The 20201-nt window shown below is 39.7% G+C and overlaps 1 protein-coding gene across 1 annotated transcript; it reads left to right on the plus strand.

Moving 5' to 3' along the window:
* Positions 1-5897: 5897 nt before the first annotated feature.
* GKN2 (gastrokine 2) lies at positions 5898-13664 on the plus strand. Its single transcript, XM_061156244.1, has 6 exons — positions 5898-5923; positions 8572-8625; positions 9064-9201; positions 10944-11054; positions 11758-11914; positions 13471-13664. The coding sequence occupies exons 1-6, from the start codon at positions 5912-5914 to the stop codon at positions 13551-13553; spliced, it is 555 nt and encodes a 184-aa protein (XP_061012227.1). The 5' UTR covers positions 5898-5911; the 3' UTR covers positions 13554-13664.
* The last annotated feature ends 6537 nt before the right edge of the window (positions 13665-20201 follow it).

The following is a 20201-nucleotide window of genomic DNA, read 5'->3' on the forward strand; positions in this document are numbered from 1 at the left end:
TAAATTTGATTTGCTGTCTTCATATAGGCACATATTCAAGGGGGTATCTAAACAGATATGTATATTTTAGAAATGTAGATACTATTTATTGGGTAGAATTTCGTGGCTCACCCTAAAATAAATTGAAGAATTGACTCCTTTATCATGCTGTTATTGCCCACTTTATCTTGGATAATTTTTTTTGAAGCCTGCTTTATCTAAAATTAATATAGATACTCTAGCTTTTAAAAATTAGTGTTAGATGGTATGTATTTCTTTACTCCTTTACTTTAAACTGTATTTTAATATATAATCTGTGTCTTTATATTTAAAGTGAGTTTCTTGAACATAACATATAGTTGAATCTTGTTTTTCTGATCCACTTTGACAATTTCTTTTTTGCTTGGTGTATTTAGATCATTCATATTTAAAGTAATTATTGAAATAATAGCTAATATGTTTGAAACTATTTTGTATTTGTTTCATTTGTTTTTTTTCTTTCTTTCCTTTTTTTAACCTTTTTTATTTTTTTAAACAGTTTTTTGAAAAGATAAGTTTTAAGTTGGCATTAAAATTGAGTGTAATTCCTGTATCCTCCTTTCCCTCACATGCATAGCCTCCCTCAGCAACACTGAAATGAAAGGTACGTTTGTTACAATTGATGAACCTATACTGACACATCATTACCACCCAAAATTCATAGTTTGCGTTACATTTGAACAGCTGTCTATCAGATCAATTAAGGGAAAAGATTTCATTTTACCTTCTTTATTCCTTCTCTGATTGTCTTAGGCATTCAGACGTGGTGGTTTATAAACAATACATATTTGTTTTCTCATAGTTCTAGAGGCTCATATGTCCAACAGATTCATAATCTATGAGAGCTCACTTCCTCTATGAGGGCCATTTTCTTACCGAGAGGCTCTGCAACTTGTCAAAGGTCACACGGCAGCTAAAAAATGGGATGATGTTTTCATGAAATCTGGGAGCCTGTACTTTTCTTTTGTGACTTGTGGCTTCTTCAAATGAACAATATAGACAAAACATTCAGAGGAGAGTGAGTTCTTTAAGCTGGGATAGTTACAGAGGCTTCACCCAGAAGATGGAACTTTTTTCACCTTATGTTCACTAAAAGAAGTAAATGGTTTCTTATTAAATTATTGATTTGTGATTTCTTAATAACTAACAAGACTGAATGTGTATTATGAATAATAAATAGTGAACATAACATTAGATAACATTTATTAAGAACCTACTGTGTCTGCTACTCTACTATATGCTTTATATGTGTGCCCTCGTTCAATCTTCATGGTACCCCTGTGAGGAGATGTTTTTATTACCCTTTCTTTACAGATGAGGATATTGAGGCACTGAGAGATTAAATAACTTGGCAAAGAACACACAGTGAGCTGGAACACTTAGACAATTCAAATTCAGGTAAGATGTGTCAGAAGCTGTAACTCAAAGCACCTCCTATTGTTTTGTTCCATCTAATCATGTCTTTGGCCATTAAAGACATGTTCCATGTGTTCATTTTATAACCTGTGGATTTGTAAAATGTTTCATAAGTTGAGACTAAATCTACATCTGTGACTCAATTTCTGTTTTGTAAATAGGTTCATTTGTACTCTTTTTAAAGATTCTATATATAAGCAATATCATATGATCCTTGCTTTCTCTGATTTACATCACTCAATAGGGTGATCTCTAGGTCTGTACATGTTGCTGCAAATTACTTGTGTTTCTTTTCTGTTACTTAACATCTACTATATATTTCTTGATTATTATCTTTTAATTGAAGTATAGTTGACTTACAATATTGTGTTAGTTTTAAATGTACAACAAAGTGTTTCAGATATATATACATATATATATATATATATATGTATATATATATTCTTTTTCAGAGTCTTTTTGCATGTAGGTTACTACAAAATACTGAGTATAGTTCCCTGTGCTATACAGTACATCATTGTTGGTTATCTGTTTTCTATATATATAACAGTGTGCATAACATTTACTATATTTTAGTAGTTATTTATGTTTATGATAGCAAGCTCTGAGAACAGATACTCATCGGGTCTGATTTATTCTTCTATCCATCTCAGAATATTTATCTGGTGACTTTCATAAGGGAGACTGTCATTGAGAACAGAAAGAAGACGAGAAATAAAAGAAGGAAGGAAAGAAGAAAGAGAGACAAAATATATAAAGGTAATATGAAAAGACAATAGCATGGTGAAAGGTGGGGAGTCTAAGACATGGAGGGAAAGGACAGGAAAGTAAAGTTGAGTGTCTTTTGTGGCAACTGAGTAAATGAACATCTCTCTATCTCTATAACCACATCTTCTCTCCTTCATTTAAGTATTTCTCACTCATACTACTTGAGAAATTTAGTTTGCAGTGAGACTATAATAGTGAGCTAAAGGCCAAGCTGCTGCTGCTGCTGCTGCTGCTAAGTCACTTCAGTCGTGTCCGACTCTGTGCGACCCCATAGACGGCAGCCCACCAGGCTCCCCCGTCCCTGGGATTCTCCAGGCAAGAACACTGGAGTGGGTTGCCATTTCCTTCTCCAATGCATGAAAGTGAAAAGTGAAAGTGAAGTCGCTCAGTCGTGTCTGACTCTTAGCGACCCCATGGGCTGCAGCCCACCAGGCTCCTCCATCCATGGGATTCTCCAGGCAAGAATACTGGAGTGGGGTGCCATTGCCAAGCTAACAGTATTCAATTTTAGCCTACAGTTGCTGGAGAATTTTAGAAAGTCTTTGAAAACAAGAGCAACTTAAGCAATATGGTGCCTTTAAGTCTTGAATTAATTGGTTCTGAGGATGGAACAATGGAAAATCTGGAAACATGGAGACAATTTTGGCCTTTTCTCTTATGCCCAAAGACTGGCTTCCTCTTTCTGGCACAGAGCTAAGCTTCATTCCCCTCACGTCTAGATATGAACTGTGGCAGGTCCTTACTAATGGATAATGAATGGATGTAGTCATTTTCATTCTGAAGAAGCTAAAAGAAGATGTGTTTTCTTCATGCTGTTGATCTAAACTCTCAACTGCTGGTTTCTTGCTGCCAGGATAACCATGAAACTACATTTGAAGATGGGGAAGCTACATAAGAAAGAAGCTGGAAGCCATAAGTCATCCGTTGGAGGAGAGCCATTGTCCATGAAGTCATCTGCATTGGCCTTTACGTGAATGAGAAATAAAAGTTTATGTTGTCAAATCACTGAGATTTAGGTGTTTCCTGTTATAGTAGCTAGGGCAGCAATTCTGGTTACTTAAAGTCATTGTGCCAGGGACAGTGTGTGGTGGTGAGAATGAGAAAATGGAGTTTGAGCTCATAGATTGAAAAGAAAGACACAAGTGGGCTAGGCATTACAGAGGAAAAATGGCAGAAAAAGCAAGGATAACCACAAGGTGAGCCTGAACACCTGGGGGAAATTGTCAGCAGAAATAACAGTGTCCAGAAAAAAGGCTGCTTTGAGGGAAAGAATGTAGCAAATTTTGTTTTAGATGTATTGAGTCTCATATATTATAGTATATCCAAACGTAAATGCCTGGCAAATTAAAAAAATGAGTTACAGAATTATGTTCATGTGTGTGTGTGTGTGTGAGAGAGAGAAAGAAAAACTGCAAAAATAGGGGATGTAGGTGTCATTAAAAGGGTAATAGTTAAAATAAGCTCAAACTTATGTAAGGAAAACTAACAAAATCAGTAAGGGAGTGGATTTACTATTTAGTCTGAACAATAGAATAGCAAGAAAAAGTCTTATCTTTGTCACTAACTGTATCTATATATGACCTTGGCCGAGTTTCTTAACCTATTTGGATCCTATTTTCCTCAGGAGGAGTTTGGACAGGATTTGAAACAGCTCTTTCAATTAGAATCACCCAGGGAAGCTTAAGAGTCCATGTGGCTGTGCCCCTTTTCGGACCCACAGAAGAAGTGTCCAAGGTGTGGGTAAGGCCAGAAGGAGACACTTCCATGTCAGCAACTTCACACTCTCATTGGGGAGGTAGGCAGTTGAGTCTTGGATTTTATTTCTAATAGCTTTTATAAATACAGTGTCTCATTCACCCTATTTAAAAGTTCTACCCTTGAGTTGTGGGTTAGGCCTATTTCCAAGTCTATCTTTTTGTCATGAAACTTTCTGGAATCAGAAGGCTCCTTGCTAATGCCTCCATCTCAGAAAGGCAAGAAGTTATACTTAGCACCCAATTAGAGGACAGATAGCACTTGTTACCAGTGTGGACTCTGGTGACACAATGTGATGTCAGATTGTGCTCTAACCCCCACTTGTGTCCTTAAAAGTTGACTTTTCTGCACCTTAGTTTTCTTATTTGTAAAATGAAACATGATTAGAAAGTAACCCATAGGATTGTTGTGAGGACCAAATGAATTAATATATGCAAATTCTTAGGAAGTGATAGAACATATTAGGCGCTCCATTAATACTAAAGTGAAAGTGTTAGTCATGTCTGATGCTTTGTGACCCCATGGACTGTAGCCCACCAGGCTCCTCTGTCCATGTGATTTCCCAGGCAAGAATACTGGAGTGGGTTGCCATTTCCTACTCCAAGGGATCTTCCCAACCCAGGGATTGAACAGGTGTCTCCTGCATTGCAGACAGATTCTTAACCATCCTGAGCCACCAGAGAAACCCCTATTAATGCTAACTATTGTCATTATTAGACATACAGACTCAGAACTCTTGAGGGGACAGGGGACACATTAAAGGGTAGAGTATAATACCTTTAATTCTAATATCTACTGTGTGATTTTAGGGGGGATTTTGGAGCCAGATATGGGAGGAAATTGCAGATGTACTGTAACCCTTCTTGCTGTTGCTATCTTAGAAAGATTAAATGAAAAGGCCATTTTACATCCAACGCAGCTGAACAGCCAAGGTAGGGGAATTCCAATGAACTAGGTAACTCCCAAATTGCCCAAAAGTCTGCTTTTTAAAAGCTCAAGTTTTAAATAGTTACTGGCTAAGAAGTCTTTCCAGCTCTAGAACAAGAACATCATTTATGTTTTTTCTTTGCTTACTGTAGTAATTTTCCATGTTGAACAATTCTGCCATTTACAGGTGCTATTTGCTTTTGTATTTCCCCACATCTGAGTTCAAGATCCCACCCTGATACTAGCTAGCCATTTCTGATGGTAGAATTATAAAAATTACCTGTATCATCTTTATTCTCTCTATTTTTTCAGTCTGAGAACTTCTCAGTGTACATCAAGATAACAAGAACTATATAAGGCATAGTTGTGATGGAGTTTTGGGTAAAGTTTAAACATAAAAAATTGGTTAATGCTGGTAATTGGGCAGAGGGATCTCTGAGACTTGTTCTTCATGGATTTCTGGAAACTAGCACCAACTCTGTAAGAGAGGAGAAAAGAAGTCCTAAGATGGCTTTTTCTTACAACATGTCCGCAGACACTACCCTCAGCTCTAGGCTCATATCCAACTCTTGGATGGAAAATTCAACAAGCAGGGCAGGGATGAAAAGACACTGAGTGGGGCCCAACTCATGTCTTAAGGGTGGACTTTACTAACAGGTGAGATTTAGGAATATAGTATTAGATATACATGACCATGAGATATTTGTGTAGAACAGGATCTTGCAATATTTTTAAAGGGTGGACATTGAAATCACAAATGCAACAGAGAGTAGATAAGTGGCGATATTTACAGAGTGACCAAGTGACGAATTTTCACTATTGAGTAATGAACTTCTCTGATATTATGTTATGTGGTTGTGTCTTAATCCTGATAAAGGAGTTTGCTGGGGTGTGGCATTGATAGGAACATGGCCTTTTTCAAAGTGATCATTCTGGACAGAGATTTCTGCACCTGAAATCCGATATAAAGGTAGAAGTTGCACTGGGCAGCCTCACTTGCTCCAGAAGTTTCTTCTTTTCAGGCAAAATGAAAATCTTTGTGAGTATTTGTTTAAATTTCTTTATACTCTTATGGTTACTGCTTGCAGAGAATGTTCACATCCAATGTGTGTTGGTTTTCAGGGGTCTTAGACAAATACTGCATTCTTCTAAGTTTCTTGATTGAATTAATGCTGTCTTTGGCAGGAATAATGTCAAATATTAATTTGTCCATATTTATTTGTCCTTTATCTATTTCTTGAGATGTTTAATAGGAAAATACAATGAAAAAAATGGGGAATATCGAGGGAATTTTAATTTGTAATATTTTAATAATAATTCCTTATTGTGAAATTTGGAGGGCATTTTAGGATAACTATATTTACCATCTAAAAGGGAAATAGTGATTTGAAAATAATAATATCAGGGACTTTCCTGGTGGTCAAATAGCTAAGGCTTTGTGCTTCGGCTACAAGGGGCACAAGTTCAATCCTTGGCTGGGGAACTAAGATACTGCATGCCATGAGGTATGGTCAAAAGTAATAATAATAATATCAATAATAAAAAAAATCTGTCATTTCCCAAGTGCATGCTAGGCCTTATGCTGAACATTCACATGAATCACTTCATCTATTCACTGCAACAAGTGTATGTGCGCTATGCTCAGTTCCTTCTGCTCTGTCTGAACCTCATGTGACCCTATGGACCAGAGCCTGCCAGGCTCCTCAGTCCTTGGGATTCTCCCTGCAAGAATACTGGAGTGGGTTTCTTACTCTCGGGGGTCTTCCTGACCCTGGTATTGAACCTGTGTCTCCTGCATTTCCTGCATTGCAGACGGATTCTTTACTGCTGAGCCACTGGGGAAGCCACTGAACTGAGTGGTATTGCCCCATTCTACAGGTGAGGAGATTGAGACACAGAGGACTATGATTTCCCCAGGCCAGAAATGTGGGGTTTAGTCTTGAAATCTACCCATCTTAGGCCCCACATACAGAAGCAATCGTGGCAGAGCAACCCTGCTGTGCCCACTCCAACAGATCCCGGCCCTGATCCCAGTCTCCCATAGCTTCACATGGCAGCGCTCCATAGACAGTGAACTATGTTCTATTGCAGCATGGAGCTCCTTCCCCTCAGCCTCTACCCCTTATTCTCACTGAGTTGTTGAAGGAGAGAGTAATATAAGTACCTCCCCATAAGCTGTTAAACATTGTCAATTTAACCAATTCCTTCTCCCAGGATCTCTTGATTTTCCAAAAGAGATCTAACCCCAAAATGCACACCTGGGACCGTGGGGTATTAGTCACATTGTTGGGTGGGTGGCTATTTGGGGGGCAGGGGACATTTCCTGACTCTTTAATCATTTCACTAAGATGCTCAGCCCTCCAACCATCTAACTCAAGCTTCTGTACTTGACCCATTATACAGAACACGTAGGAGTGTCAGAGGTTACTAGAGCTGGCCTTGGAGCCGAGGTTTTCTGTATGCGAGTAGACAGGTTGGACGTCTGCCCTTAGGTCCATGTTAGACATTCTACCCACAGTCACCAGGACAGAAATATTATTGATGAGATGCAAAGGGAAGTAGGAAAACCTCACTGCTGCTGCTGCTGCTAAATCACGTCAGTCGTGTCCGACTCTGTGCGACCCCATAGATGGCAGCCCACCAGGCTTCCATCCCTGGGATTCTCCAGGCAAGAATACTGGAGTGGGTTGCCATTTCCTTCTCCAGTGCGTGAAAGTGAAAAGTGAAAGCGAAGCTGCTCAGTCATGTCTGACTCTTTGTGACCCCAGGGACTGCAGCCTACCAGGCTCCTCCGTCCATGGGATTTCCCAGGCAAGAGTACTGGAGTGGGTTGTCATTGCCTTCTCTGAAGCCTCACTGACAGGTACTAAAAATACCCGCCTTCCTGAAGAGTCTCTCCATCAGCAGTCCCAAAGACAGTGCAGTGCCCTGTGATGTTCAGAACAGGGAACACAAGACCAGGCTCAGCTTATTGAATGAGACCCTGTACAACTGCAGCAGGATGCCAGCAGTGCCCTGGGTCAGCCTCGCATTCTGCTGGCCCAGCACTTGTCTGATGGTATCTAATGGGAATGTGGACTTTCTCTTTGATGTCAGCCTCAGTTATTTGTGCCTCCACAATCTGATTTTCATAGTTTCCCTTAGGAATACATGGGTACCCCTATCACCCATGAATCTATTTTAAATCTGTCTTACTCTCTTTATCTCAAGGAATTAAATAATTTTTTAAACCAAAAAGCACAACTTGATGCCTGACTACCAAAGCCACTGTGAATACCTCCAGGGTCCTCCTCTGAGTAAAATGAGCCCTTTCTTACTGCTCATCTCTCTCAAGTATTGTTTAAAAAATTTATTATTATTATTATTACTTTTAACACCAAAAGGCATCTTGTATTTCCCCCAAATATTTTTCTGGCATATTCTTTCTAGAAGGTTGTGTTGTTGGGAAGGGTCAGGAATTTGGTAACAAAGGGAGAACTCATCTGAAAATTAGCAAAAACTCACCAAATGCCTGTCAAATGAATGAGTGTTGGCACATTTTGGAAATGGACTGTTGACCATCCATGACCTCCCACCAGTGTCTTCAAGTATATGTTTTCTGAGATATCTGTGCTTGTCATGTCCTATGTCACCCCAACTCCAAATGACAGCCCTGTTATGAATGGATGTGACTGGTCTGTTTTTCAGGTGGTATTTGTGGGGGCACTGGCCTTCTTTGGGACACAATCTTTGGGAAATGAGGTGAGTTAGTTCACTACAGATATTATATCCTAGAGATATTGGGAGAGGAAAAAGAAGACACAAGATAATCTGAAGGACAGCAGAGAGTCCACATGCCCTGTACGTGGGATGACATCCCAGAAATAACCAGTAACAGAAACAATGAGGCTGACTATTTCTTCCAACCACAATACCTTAAAAATATAACCCTTTGCTTTAAAATGTGGTCAATTTTATTTCTCTTGTGATGTCATTGCTTTGCCCATATATAATGCAGTGAACTAAGAGGAAGACCTTTGCATTCTTATTTTAGCATGGGCTTTTGGTTTGGGATGCCAGTGGCAACATCTCAATGTTCAATCTCTTGTTCAAAGCAATAGAAGGCTTTACTTTGCCGGGAGGGTTGCCTTTCAAAAGCACATGGTTTGTGAAAACACCATTATGTCTTTGTCAATCTAGGTTTATAACATCATCAGCCCAACTGACAAAGGTGGCCAAATTCAGGAGACGATGACAATTGACAATGAAAAAAATGCTGCCATCATTAACATCCATGCAGGATCATGTTCCTCTACCACCATTTTTGACTATAAACACGTAAGCAGCAATATTTTATATTCTTCAACAGTGGACTTCTACAGGGTGGAGGGACAACCATTTATCATGCATTTGAATTCCAGGATCTATCCTTGTAATTCTTTCAGAATTTCCTTACTTCTTCTTTTCCCATTTCTAATTAAAAAATTGATGAGACAGGAAATATACAAATTGGCTTGATCTTTTCAGGTAGGAAGCATGATGATGTTGGCTCACTACAGGCTCAGAAAGTGCCTAGAAGAGTGACTAAAACCCAGGGCAAGGCCTGGCACACAGGCTCTCAAAAATATTCGTCAAAGGTGTGAGTGAAGTAGGGCTTCTTCTAATACAAAGAATTCTGCAGAAAGAGAGCAATCATGAAACAAGCAGTCACAAAATAGCAGAAATCCTGAACAACTATATAGGATATGAAAAAATTATACTTTTGGAAGAATTAAAGCATGTTAACTTAAAAACATTATGCTATTTCCAAGTTTCAATTACTGGAATTAACAATAAATCTCAGAAACCTGCTCAGAAAACTTATTCCATCCTTGATTCATTCATTTATGTGTTTGTTTTCCATTTGTTCCATCTGGGTGACAAACCTGCTTTTATCTATGGAGGGAGTTATGCACTGTGGATATAAGCAGTCCATAGTCTATGGCACTGGGCATTTGAACTTGCTTTTCTTGTAGAAACCTCGTCCCTGCCTCTGTCCCACTGTTATTGGGAGTTCGATGACACATTTGAAAGCATTGAGTCTTAGTTTTCAAGGAGTTGTGCTGAAATTCTTTTTAAGCAGGTGTCAGGGAAATCCCAAAAGTATCTTTAAAAAGTAGCATGGTGAGAAGTTGGTTTAAGCCTCTTCCATTCTCATCAGGCTTGGCTTCAGTTGATTTTTGGATTTTAGGAACTGGAAATTAATGAGAACTGAAAATTAGGGACTAGAAAGATTTGCATTATATACAATCTTATATGCTGAATAATTATTTAGAACTATGCATAGAAAATTCCACTCCAGATGAATATTCAAGAAGGTTCCTTTTGGCTCCAAGGTCTTCAAACTCCATTGTTCTTCCAATCCCAACTTCCTCCATTCCATCCTTATGCAGCCAGCTTGGGTTTGAGGTGGAGAAAAGATGAAGAGAAGATGGTAAAGAGGGGAGAGGAGAGTCAATGAAACATGTATATGTGGAGCGTGAGGGTGGTGTGAATATGTTGAGATCTTCTAAAGCAGTACTGTCCAGTGGAATTTTCTGCAATGGTAGAAATGCTCTGTATCTGCATTTTCCAATAGGGAAGCTACTAATCACTTGTGGTTACAGAGCACTTGAAAATATGTGATGGAGGAAGTACACTTTAAATTTTATTTAATTTGACTTTAAATGTAAATGGAAACTTGTGGCTGGTAATTAACATATTTGAAAGCACAGGTCTAAAGAATACTGTATTTACTCCAAATTGAGGAAGCGGCAGAACAAAATCAATAGAGAAAGACAAAGAGCAATTTCTCCTTGACCTTTCAAACCCCAAACTGCAAAACCAAAACATGAAAAGTGAGGCACACATCAAGAGTTTACACAAATTTAGAGGTAGAAATGACAAGTGAAAAAGTGAAATGACGAGGTAAAAGAAGTCAAATGGATAGAATGGATCGCAGCTTGAAAATCTTACTGTGTATGTTTGAAGCTTTCCTGAAGGGCTGTACTCACTAAATTCAGGAACTGGGAGGGGCAGTAACTGTGATCTTGCTGCTTCAGGGCTACATTGCACTCAGGGTGCTCTCCAGAAGAGCCTGCTACATCCTGAAGATGGACCACAAAGCCATCCCTGCTCTGGACCAACTCAAACGGTACATCTTTGAGAGGAAGGTAATTCTGGAGTAGCCTTAAGTATTCCCTGTTCTTGAGCCAGAAAATATGGGATCCATGGAGAAATGAAGAGGGTAAGGGATAAGGATACGGTACTCTCCACTTTAAAGCATTTTCATATTCATTGATTTTAGAGCAGGAATATATCTCTTAGCTTGAGCTCCACTATGCAGCTCCCAGTTATAAGAACTTATAATACAAAGGTTGCCTCTGCTCAGCCCTAGATATGTGTCCTCAGGCAAACCATTTACTTCCTTAGAAAGTAAAAATAACAATTAAAAATTTAAAAACCTACCATAAATGCCAGTGTCTTTGTAGAAAGGACTAACTGCTCTTTTCATGATTGGGAGGAAAAATGAATGAAGTTATGATATCCAATAACACAATGGTGCAAGTAAATACAATATAATGAGAACAAGCAAGCGTTGTGTGAGGCTAGGAACTTGAGGTTTAATTCTCCTTTTGTGTCTTCTCATTGGGCACAGGATTCACCCTCTCTAGGTTTCATTATCATTAACTGCAAAACAACACTGATAATAACGAGGCTTCTCTATAGACCAAGTGGTCAGGAGAGATGATGTCTTGAGATCCCTGACCTCCTTCTGTTCAATAATTTGAAAGAGAAAAAGCCACAATGTAGAATAAGGTACACCAGATTATATCAATTTATTTCATCTTATTCCACTCTGTCGTACTGATCTAGGCTTTGAACAGCATGTTTTCTGACAAATACATCTGGGTCAAGTACAACCCACTGAAGTCTCTGATCACAAATGTGGATTGGTTCCTGTTTGGATCACCCATCAGGCAGCTTTGCGAACATGTCCCCTTATATCAGGGGGAAGTGGCAGATAAGACACGTAAGTACCAATAAATCTTTCCTTTACCAAATATTTTCTGACTGCTCCAATATGTCAGGCACTCTGTTAAGTGCTGTGTGAGATACAAATAAACATGAAACATGACTCAATTGGGTTTATTTGGGGATTTAAATATCTTTCATGTGTGGAAATGCTTCTAAATATTGGGGGAGATACAGAAATGGGTAAAACTCTACCCCCAAGGAACACATGATCTGGTGGAGAAGTTAATTCATTATGATAGAGGATGGAATAAAAAAAAAGATTCCTTTGGCACCAAGGGAAAACTATTGGATTCTCCAAAGTATAGTATAGGGCTTCCTTGGTGGCTCAGTGGTAAAGAATCCACCAGGAGACACAGGACATGTGTGTTCGGTCCAAAGGTTGGGAAGATTCCTTTGGAGTAGGAAATGGCAACCCACTCCAGTATTCTTGCCTGGGAAAATCCCATGGACAGAGGAGCCTGGCGGGCTATAGCCCATAGGGTCTCCAGGAGTCAGACATGACTGAGCGACTGAGCACAGTACAGCATGGTAACTCTGGTTAATAATATAGTATTGCATACTTAAAAGTTGCTGACGGTAGAGATTAAGAATTTCTACCACACAAACACAAAACGGTTAACTATGTGAAGTGCTGGATGTGTTATTTTAACCTTCTATAATGTTTCTGTATATCAAATTATCATATTGTACACTTTGGTGGTGGTTTAGTCACTAAGTCATGTCTGACTCTTTGCAACCCAATGTACCATAGCCCGCCAGGCTCCCGAGTTCATGGGATTTTCCAGGCAAGAATATTGGAGTGGGTAGCCATTTCCTTCTCAGGGGTATCTTCCTGACCCAGGGATTGAACCTGAGTTTCCTGCATTGAAGGTGGTTTGTTTACCACTGTGCTACCAGGGGAGTCCCAATATATTTTACATTTTAAATATATACAAATATATTTGTCAATTGTTTCTCAAAAAAGTTAAAGAGCAATCAGAATTTAGGATAAGATTGGCCCAAGAAAGAGCAGGCAAAGTGGACTGACAGACGGGGAATATAAACTCTGATTTATCCAGTTAACCTATGTCACTGTGGTCATTCCTGGTATTTTTACACAAAATTTGCTAAATATGCCCAAGTATTAAGAGTGGCCAGAGTGAAAGAGAGGCTGGATCACAGACAATGAAGGCAACAAGAAAAATTCCTCAGAGTAGTGGGAGGTAGATAAAGAAGAAAAGAATTGGCACTTATTACCTTTCTATTGCCCAGGTGTTAAGATATTTTTCTTTTAATAAGGTCATTAGTACTTACAAGTAAAGGCACACTGGCATGCCATCAATGCAAAATGCCATGGCATCTGCTGAGCCAGAGAGTACTTCCAGGAATTGTTAGTCTTATTTAAGCTAATATATGATTATTCTTTACAAGTATAGCTGAAATCTTGGGCAACATGAAATTACATGTGCAATCCCTCATCAAGACATTTACAAAAGGGCATTGGTTTGCTAAATTAAATTTAATTTGCTAACGTCTTCATTCTCTTTCTTTCAAAAATTTCCCCCTTTTCAGATAATACTGGTGCTGAAGCCTGTGCAAAGGCTGGGCTGCTGGGCATCTTGGGAATTTCTGTCTGTGCAGATGTTCACGTGTAAGGCATTCAGCACACTGGTTTCATCTTTTTAAAGAAATACACCCTTGGTTTCCACTCAACAGCCAAATTAAATTCTTTCTTAATGCCCCAACTAATTTGGAGATTCACTAGTAAAACATGACTAGTATATTTATAGATATCTGCGTGTTTGTTTTTGTAAACCACAAAGGGAAGTCAAACGATGTTTACATCAATATATGAAAGAAATTGCCAGGATTTCAAATAAAGTGCATAGTGTGAAAATTCCCAGATAATATAGGTGAGTTACATACAGGCTGGTCAGTTATGTGCAAGTCTCCACTTTTGCATCTGTCACTTAAACCAGCTGCCCATCTCTCCATCCAACACATTGAAGTAGCTTAGGTAGAGCAGGGGCTCAGGTGACAGTAACTTCCACCTGATGAGAGGGATAGTTTATTTATACTCTTTAAAGACAGCTTGCCTGATCAGATGATGCAAACTTTATATATAAAGTTTGTGATATCAAGTATACCTTCTGACAAAGTCCCCAACTTCGAGGGCCATTTATATAACTTTTAGTTCATCAGATTGGTAGACTCAACTGTAATAAACACTATCATGACATATTTCATCGCAGAGTGTGGAGAGAGAGAGGGAGAAACACCCATCACCTAGAGAGAGATACATATTCCTGAAAAGTTTTACAGGAGTGAGGACTTGATTGGGAGTATCAAGTCAATGTAGGAGGAAAACAATTTCTAACATTTCATATAAATTGCAAAAGGTGGGCAAATTTCCAGCGCATATAATTAAATTCTCATATGGACTGGTCAGCGAATGCAAGTTCAGAACAAAGAGGAACTACTTTAGCAAGAATTTCTATCGTCAATTGCTCCTATTTCTAACATCTACTCCTTAATAACCATTAGCACCAGGATAGATATGCTGGCAAAACTACCATAGTAAAGAAAGTTATTTTCTTGTTAGGCAATGAGTCATTTATATAAAACCACTTGATAACAGCAGTAAAGAGTGTATAATAAAGTGTCAAATAAAAGTAGAGTATATTAGCTGGTCCCTTAATGTTTGCAAATGATGGCACCCAAATCGAAATAACAGGTGGGAGTGGAGAGGTGGGAATTTATTGCCTCATCTACCAAAGGAAGATAGGTATATTCTGGTTTTGGTTGGCCAGAACTAGGTGCTTGAAGGTGACCAGACTATCTTTTTCCACTCTCAACACTCTTTCTCTCTACATGTCAGCCTCAGCATCTTGCATTAGCTTTCTCCATGGTGGTAAAACCAACATTACTGTGAGCCCCAAGGTCTCCATCTTCCTTATGTCATCATCAGAGAGGAAAGGACTCTTAATTCTAATTTCAAACTAGCTTTACTTTAAATTACCAGGAAGATAAAACAATTATAAATCTATGTACACTCAATGTCAGCGCACTTAAACATAAAAAGCAAACATCACCAGATCTAAAGGAAGAAGTAGATAGCAATATAATAATCATGGGGGACTGCAATACCCCACTTTTAATAATAGATCATTCACAGAAAATCAATAAGGAAAACAGCAGACTTGAAAACTGTAAACTGAACAAGCCTGGCAACATATACAGAATATTCCACCCAACAGTAGCAAAAACAGATTCTCCCTAAGCACTCATGGAACATTCTGTAGGGTAGATCATGCTAAACCAGAAAAGAAGTCTTAACAAATTTAAGAGGATTGAAATCATTCCAAATATCTTTCCCAACCACAATGGAATAAAACTAGAAATCAATAACAAGAGGAAAGTATTCACAAGTACATGGGAATTAAACAACATACACTCAAGCAACCACTGAGTTCAGGGAGAAGTCAAAGGGAAATTATAAAATATCTTGAGATAAACAAAAATGAAAACAGAATTAATATCTTCCCTCTCCAGACCTTACAAAGGGACTCTTTCTGGAGAACATCTAATGGAGCCCCAGCTTCCTTGTAGCTTATATTTGACTCACTCCTTTTAGGCATGTGCCTGTCAGTTTAATTGAAGTGTAATTGGCCTACAACGCTGTTAGTGCCAAGTGCACAAGATAGTGGTTTGATATTTCTGTGCATTATAATATGGTCACCATAAGTCTAGCTACCACCTGTCATCAAAGATACTGCATTATAAATGACTATAATCCTAATAGTGTACCTTAATTTTGTAACTGAAGTTTGTACCTCTTCATCTCCCGTAACTACTTACTATTTTACTCATCCCTCTACTCCTTTACCCTCTGGCAACTACCTGTTTGTTCTCTGTACCTATGAGTCTGTTCTGTTTGTTCTTTTGTTCTATATTTTGAGTCCACATGTAAGTGGAAATATATGGTGGTTGTCTTTCTCTGTCTGAACTATTTCATGTAGACTAATATCCTCTAGGTCCATCCAAGTTGTTGCAAATGGCAAGCGTCAATATTTTTATGGCTAATAGTCCATTGTGTGTGTGTGTGTATCCATTCCACTTATTCCATTGTGCATATATACATCTTATTTTTATATTCATCTACGGGTGGACACTTAGGTTGCTTTCATATCTTGGTTATTGAAATTAACATTGCAGTGAACATATGGGTGCATAAGTCTTTTAGAATTAACATTTTGCTTTTTTCAGCTATATACCTGGGAGTGAAATTGATGGATCATATGGTAATTTTATTTTAGTTTTTTGAGAAAACGTCATATTGTTTTTCTTTATAGTGGCTGCAGTAATTTGTATCCATACCAACAATGTACAAGGTGTTCGTTTTTCACCACAACAACATTTGTTATTTGTGGTATTTTCAATGACAGCCATTCTTATAGGTGTGTGGTGATATCTCACTGTGGTTTGGATTTGCATTTCTTTGATGATTAGCAATATTGAGCATTTTTTCATGTGTTAGTTGGGCTATGCATATCCTCCTTGGTAAAATATCTATTTAGGTCTTTTGCCCATTTTTAAAATGTTTTTTCTACATTGAGTTGTTTATATACTGTGGATATTAACCAATTTTCAACCGCATCATTTACAAATATTTTCTTCCATTTAGTAGGTTCTCTTTTTGTTTTGTTGATGGTCCCCTTTGCAGTGCAAGAGCTTTTAAGTTTAAATAAGCCCCTTTTATTGATTTTTGTTTTTCCTTTTTTTTTTTTTTTTGCCTTAGGAGACATCCAAAAATATTGCTATGATTTATAAGCAAAGTGTTCTGCCTATATTTTCTTCTAGGAGTTCTATACTTTCAGGTCTTATGTTTAAGCCTCTAACCCATTTTGAGAGGGTTTTTTTTTTTCTTTTTTCATGTATGATGTGAGAAAATCTTCTAATTTCATTCTTTCCCATGTAGCTGCCTAGTTTTCCCAGCACCAGAAGGATGTTTTCTGCTAGTCTTCAGATCATTCTCATCAACAGTTGCTCTGTACATAGTTGTAACTTTTGATGTGCCTGTAGAAGGAAGTGAGCCACAGGGTCTTCCTACTCCATCGTCTTGGCCGCTCCTCCTCCTCATCTATTGTTGATCAGAATTTTCCAATCTCTACAGCAAAAACAAAACAAAACAATCCACCAACTACCTAATCCCCATTCCCCATTGACATCTTTCCTGCCAACAGTAGTCGTTTCCTGTTTAAGTAGCCATTAAAAAGATCCTTCAGTTTTAAGGAATATATTCCTTATTTAGTTTCAAGGCTTCCATAATGATTAGTCTAAATCAGTGGTTTTCAGTTAGAGCTTTTTAATAGACTGTCTTGGTTTGTCATAGCTTTTCCTCCAAGGAGCAAGTGTCTTTTCATTTCACAGCTGCAGTCACCATCTGCAATGATTTTGGAGCCCAAGAAAGTCTGTCACTGTTTCCGTTGTTTCTCCATCTATTTGCCACGAAGTGATGGGACCAGATACCATGATCTTAGTTTTTTGAATGTTGAGTTTGATGCCCAGGTGAATAGCACCCACTGGATGAGGCCAATGAAGCCGCTTCATAGGAATAACCGCAGAGATACAGCTTAAACTGTGAGGATGGTCCTTCTACCTCAGGCAGGAGTAGGAAGAAGAGGAGCAGCACATTCTTGGCAGGACAAGGGGCCCCACTCCTGACCCCTGGGGAAGTTGAGAGCCATGAGTAGGCAGGGAGCCAGAGAGTAAGCTCTGGGCAGTCACCGCCCTCAGCTGGTGAGCCTGTCCACCCAGACCCGCAGATCTGGGGTTCGGGGCCTATCGACTCATCCCTGAGGCTGCAGAGAGGCAGGCGTGATGAGTACAGTTAGGGGAGACTCCTTCTAGGGTGGAAGGAGCAGGGCTAGTGAAGGGAGCAAGACTCCCCTCAAGGGAGCCTATTATTGGAGCATCATTATTATTGGAACATCATTCTCCGAGCTCAGAGGCAGGGAAATTGACCTCTGTCTTGGGCCTCCTCCCTGAGAAGGGCCTAAGGGCAAGGGTGGAATTTTTGCAAGAATCTCAGAGATTCCTTGGTGGGAGGGTTTTGAGCAGTTCCCAGCTGGGATTTAGACATGATCCTTCTGTGGCATGTTGGCAGGAAGAAAAGGACAAAGCTGAAGGAGATAGAAAGCTCAGGAAAGAGGGAACTGGGACATGGTCACACCCAACAAGTCCTAGACGGGAGGAGCTCAGATTTGCCCCCAGCCCAGTCTCCAAAGGGCTCAGGCTTCAGGCCTCAGGGTGGTGAGTGGGAGTTGTGAGCAGAAAGGACAGAAGCAAAGTGTCTCGCTACACTTTTTCGAAGAAACCAGAGCAAACGTTGCAGCATTGAGAACAACTGACAACAAACTACGGGGGGAGACACACTTTCCTGTTTCCTCTGAACCCCTGGGGCTGAGAGAGCAGCGCCTGCCCAGGGCACACGCTCCGTGGAGGGGTGGCAAGTGTGGGGACTGCTCAGCTTACAGCACCGTGGGCGGTGGGCTCCCAGTCCCTTCCGCCCAGACCTAAGAGGCAGCACTGGAGATGTCGACAGAGGTCAGTGACAGCAGCTGTACCAAGAAATGGGAAAAAAAAAAAAAAGAAATGAGAATAGAATATTTCCCTGCTTAGACGAGGAATGGTTTTATAAGCCAGTTCCTAGGCCCTTCCAAAGACATTCAAAGATTATTGCAAAAGACTTAGCGAGAAGCTTGGGTTCTTTGGTCACAGATGGAGGGAAAAAAACACTTTGCTGTGAATATTAATGTGATTGCATTTTAAACAGAAGGCTGGTGGTGTTGATAACATGGAATATGTTTGGGTCAGAGTGAGGAGTACTGGCTTGAGATTCAGATATGGTGAATTTCGTTGAGAGAAGGATTAAGGATAAATATTAACAATGGTCATCAGTAGGGTGGTGCTGTAGACAGGAATGTTTATGTCTCCTCAAAGTTCATAAGTTGAAATCTAATCCCCAATGTTGTGGTATTAGTCTCTTATAAAAGAGGCCTAGAGAGTTCCCTTTTACCTTCTACCATGTTAGGACACAGCGAGAAGACGGCTGTCTACATGTGAGAAGGTGGGCTCTTATCAGACACCAGAATTGCTGGTGCCTTGATCTTGGACTTCCCAGCCTCTAAAAATGTGAGAAATAAATGTTTGGTGTTTATAAGTCATCCAGTCTATGACATTTTGGAATTTTGCCCCTCCCAATCCCATCTTCTAAAATATTTAAATCCTGATGCACACTTGGAAGATTCTTTATAAGATGAAGATTGAGCTTTGAAGGACCTGAAGGACCAAAATCTATCTTGACAAGTTCTGTAAGGTCTAGAGCAGTGGTCTCCAACATTTTTGACACCAGGGACTTGTTTCATGAAAGGCAATTTTTCTGCAGACCAGAGTCAGGGGGATGGCTTCAGGGTGATTCAAGTGCATTACCTTTATTGTGCACCTTATTTCTGTTATTATTACATGAGTTTCAATTCAGATTATCAAGCATTATCAAGCATTAGATCCCAGAGATTAAGGATCTCTGGTCTAGAGGACTATGCTAGTTGTTTCTCAGAGTTGATACAGAGCTGTTACAGCCCAGTCAATGATAGCCCAGCATGGGAGGGCAGCAGGCCTTGAACCAAGAATTTCCTGAAGGAAACCAGTCTAGCTGGCAGAGTGTCTGTGGGGAGGGTAACAGATGGAAAGACACATGATGGATGTCAGGAGGTGGGATGTCTAAAGTCTCCTGGAAGTAACTGGGATGTTGTAATGATCAAGTGGAGCCTGGAGATGATGGGAAATTTAGAAACAGTTGAAGCTCAGATGTCCAGAAGGGAAGGTGTGATAGATATCAGAACCAGTCAGTAGGCAGCAGCCCCATCGTCATGAGTCCTGAGGGTTTGGGAGCAGGGCTCCAGCAACTGTAACAGGGAGTCAGGCACCTGGGACCAGATAGGGACTGCTCCTGAAGATGCTGGGGGCCAGATGTCAGGGATAAAGCATACACTGGTCAAGGAAGGACTGATAGCCATGGGAACTTAACTCCAGGGACACTTTAGGTCAAGCCTTGAGGGCAAGACATGCTTTGTGGGCCTCTGGTTGATCAAGACTTAATCTGTCACATCTATCTGATTCTTCCAGCCTGGATGCTCTGTGCACGTATCTCCACCAGTCTTATCCTTGACAAGATGCTTGTGACCAAATGCATAGATTCAGAGACGCTGGCCGACCGAGCCATACCTTATTTAAACCCAGCT

The sequence above is a fragment of the Dama dama genome, chromosome 11, assembly GCF_033118175.1.
Source record: "Dama dama isolate Ldn47 chromosome 11, ASM3311817v1, whole genome shotgun sequence".
NCBI lineage: Eukaryota > Metazoa > Chordata > Mammalia > Artiodactyla > Cervidae > Dama > Dama dama.

Bases quoted from the DNA above. Each gene is read 5' to 3' on its own strand.
- GKN2 (XM_061156244.1), top strand. The intron at 9,202-10,943 runs GTAAGCAGCAAT...TTGCTGCTTCAG, and splicing joins CCATTTTTGACTATAAACAC to GGCTACATTGCACTCAGGGT. The intron at 11,915-13,470 runs GTAAGTACCAAT...CCCCCTTTTCAG, and splicing joins GGAAGTGGCAGATAAGACAC to ATAATACTGGTGCTGAAGCC.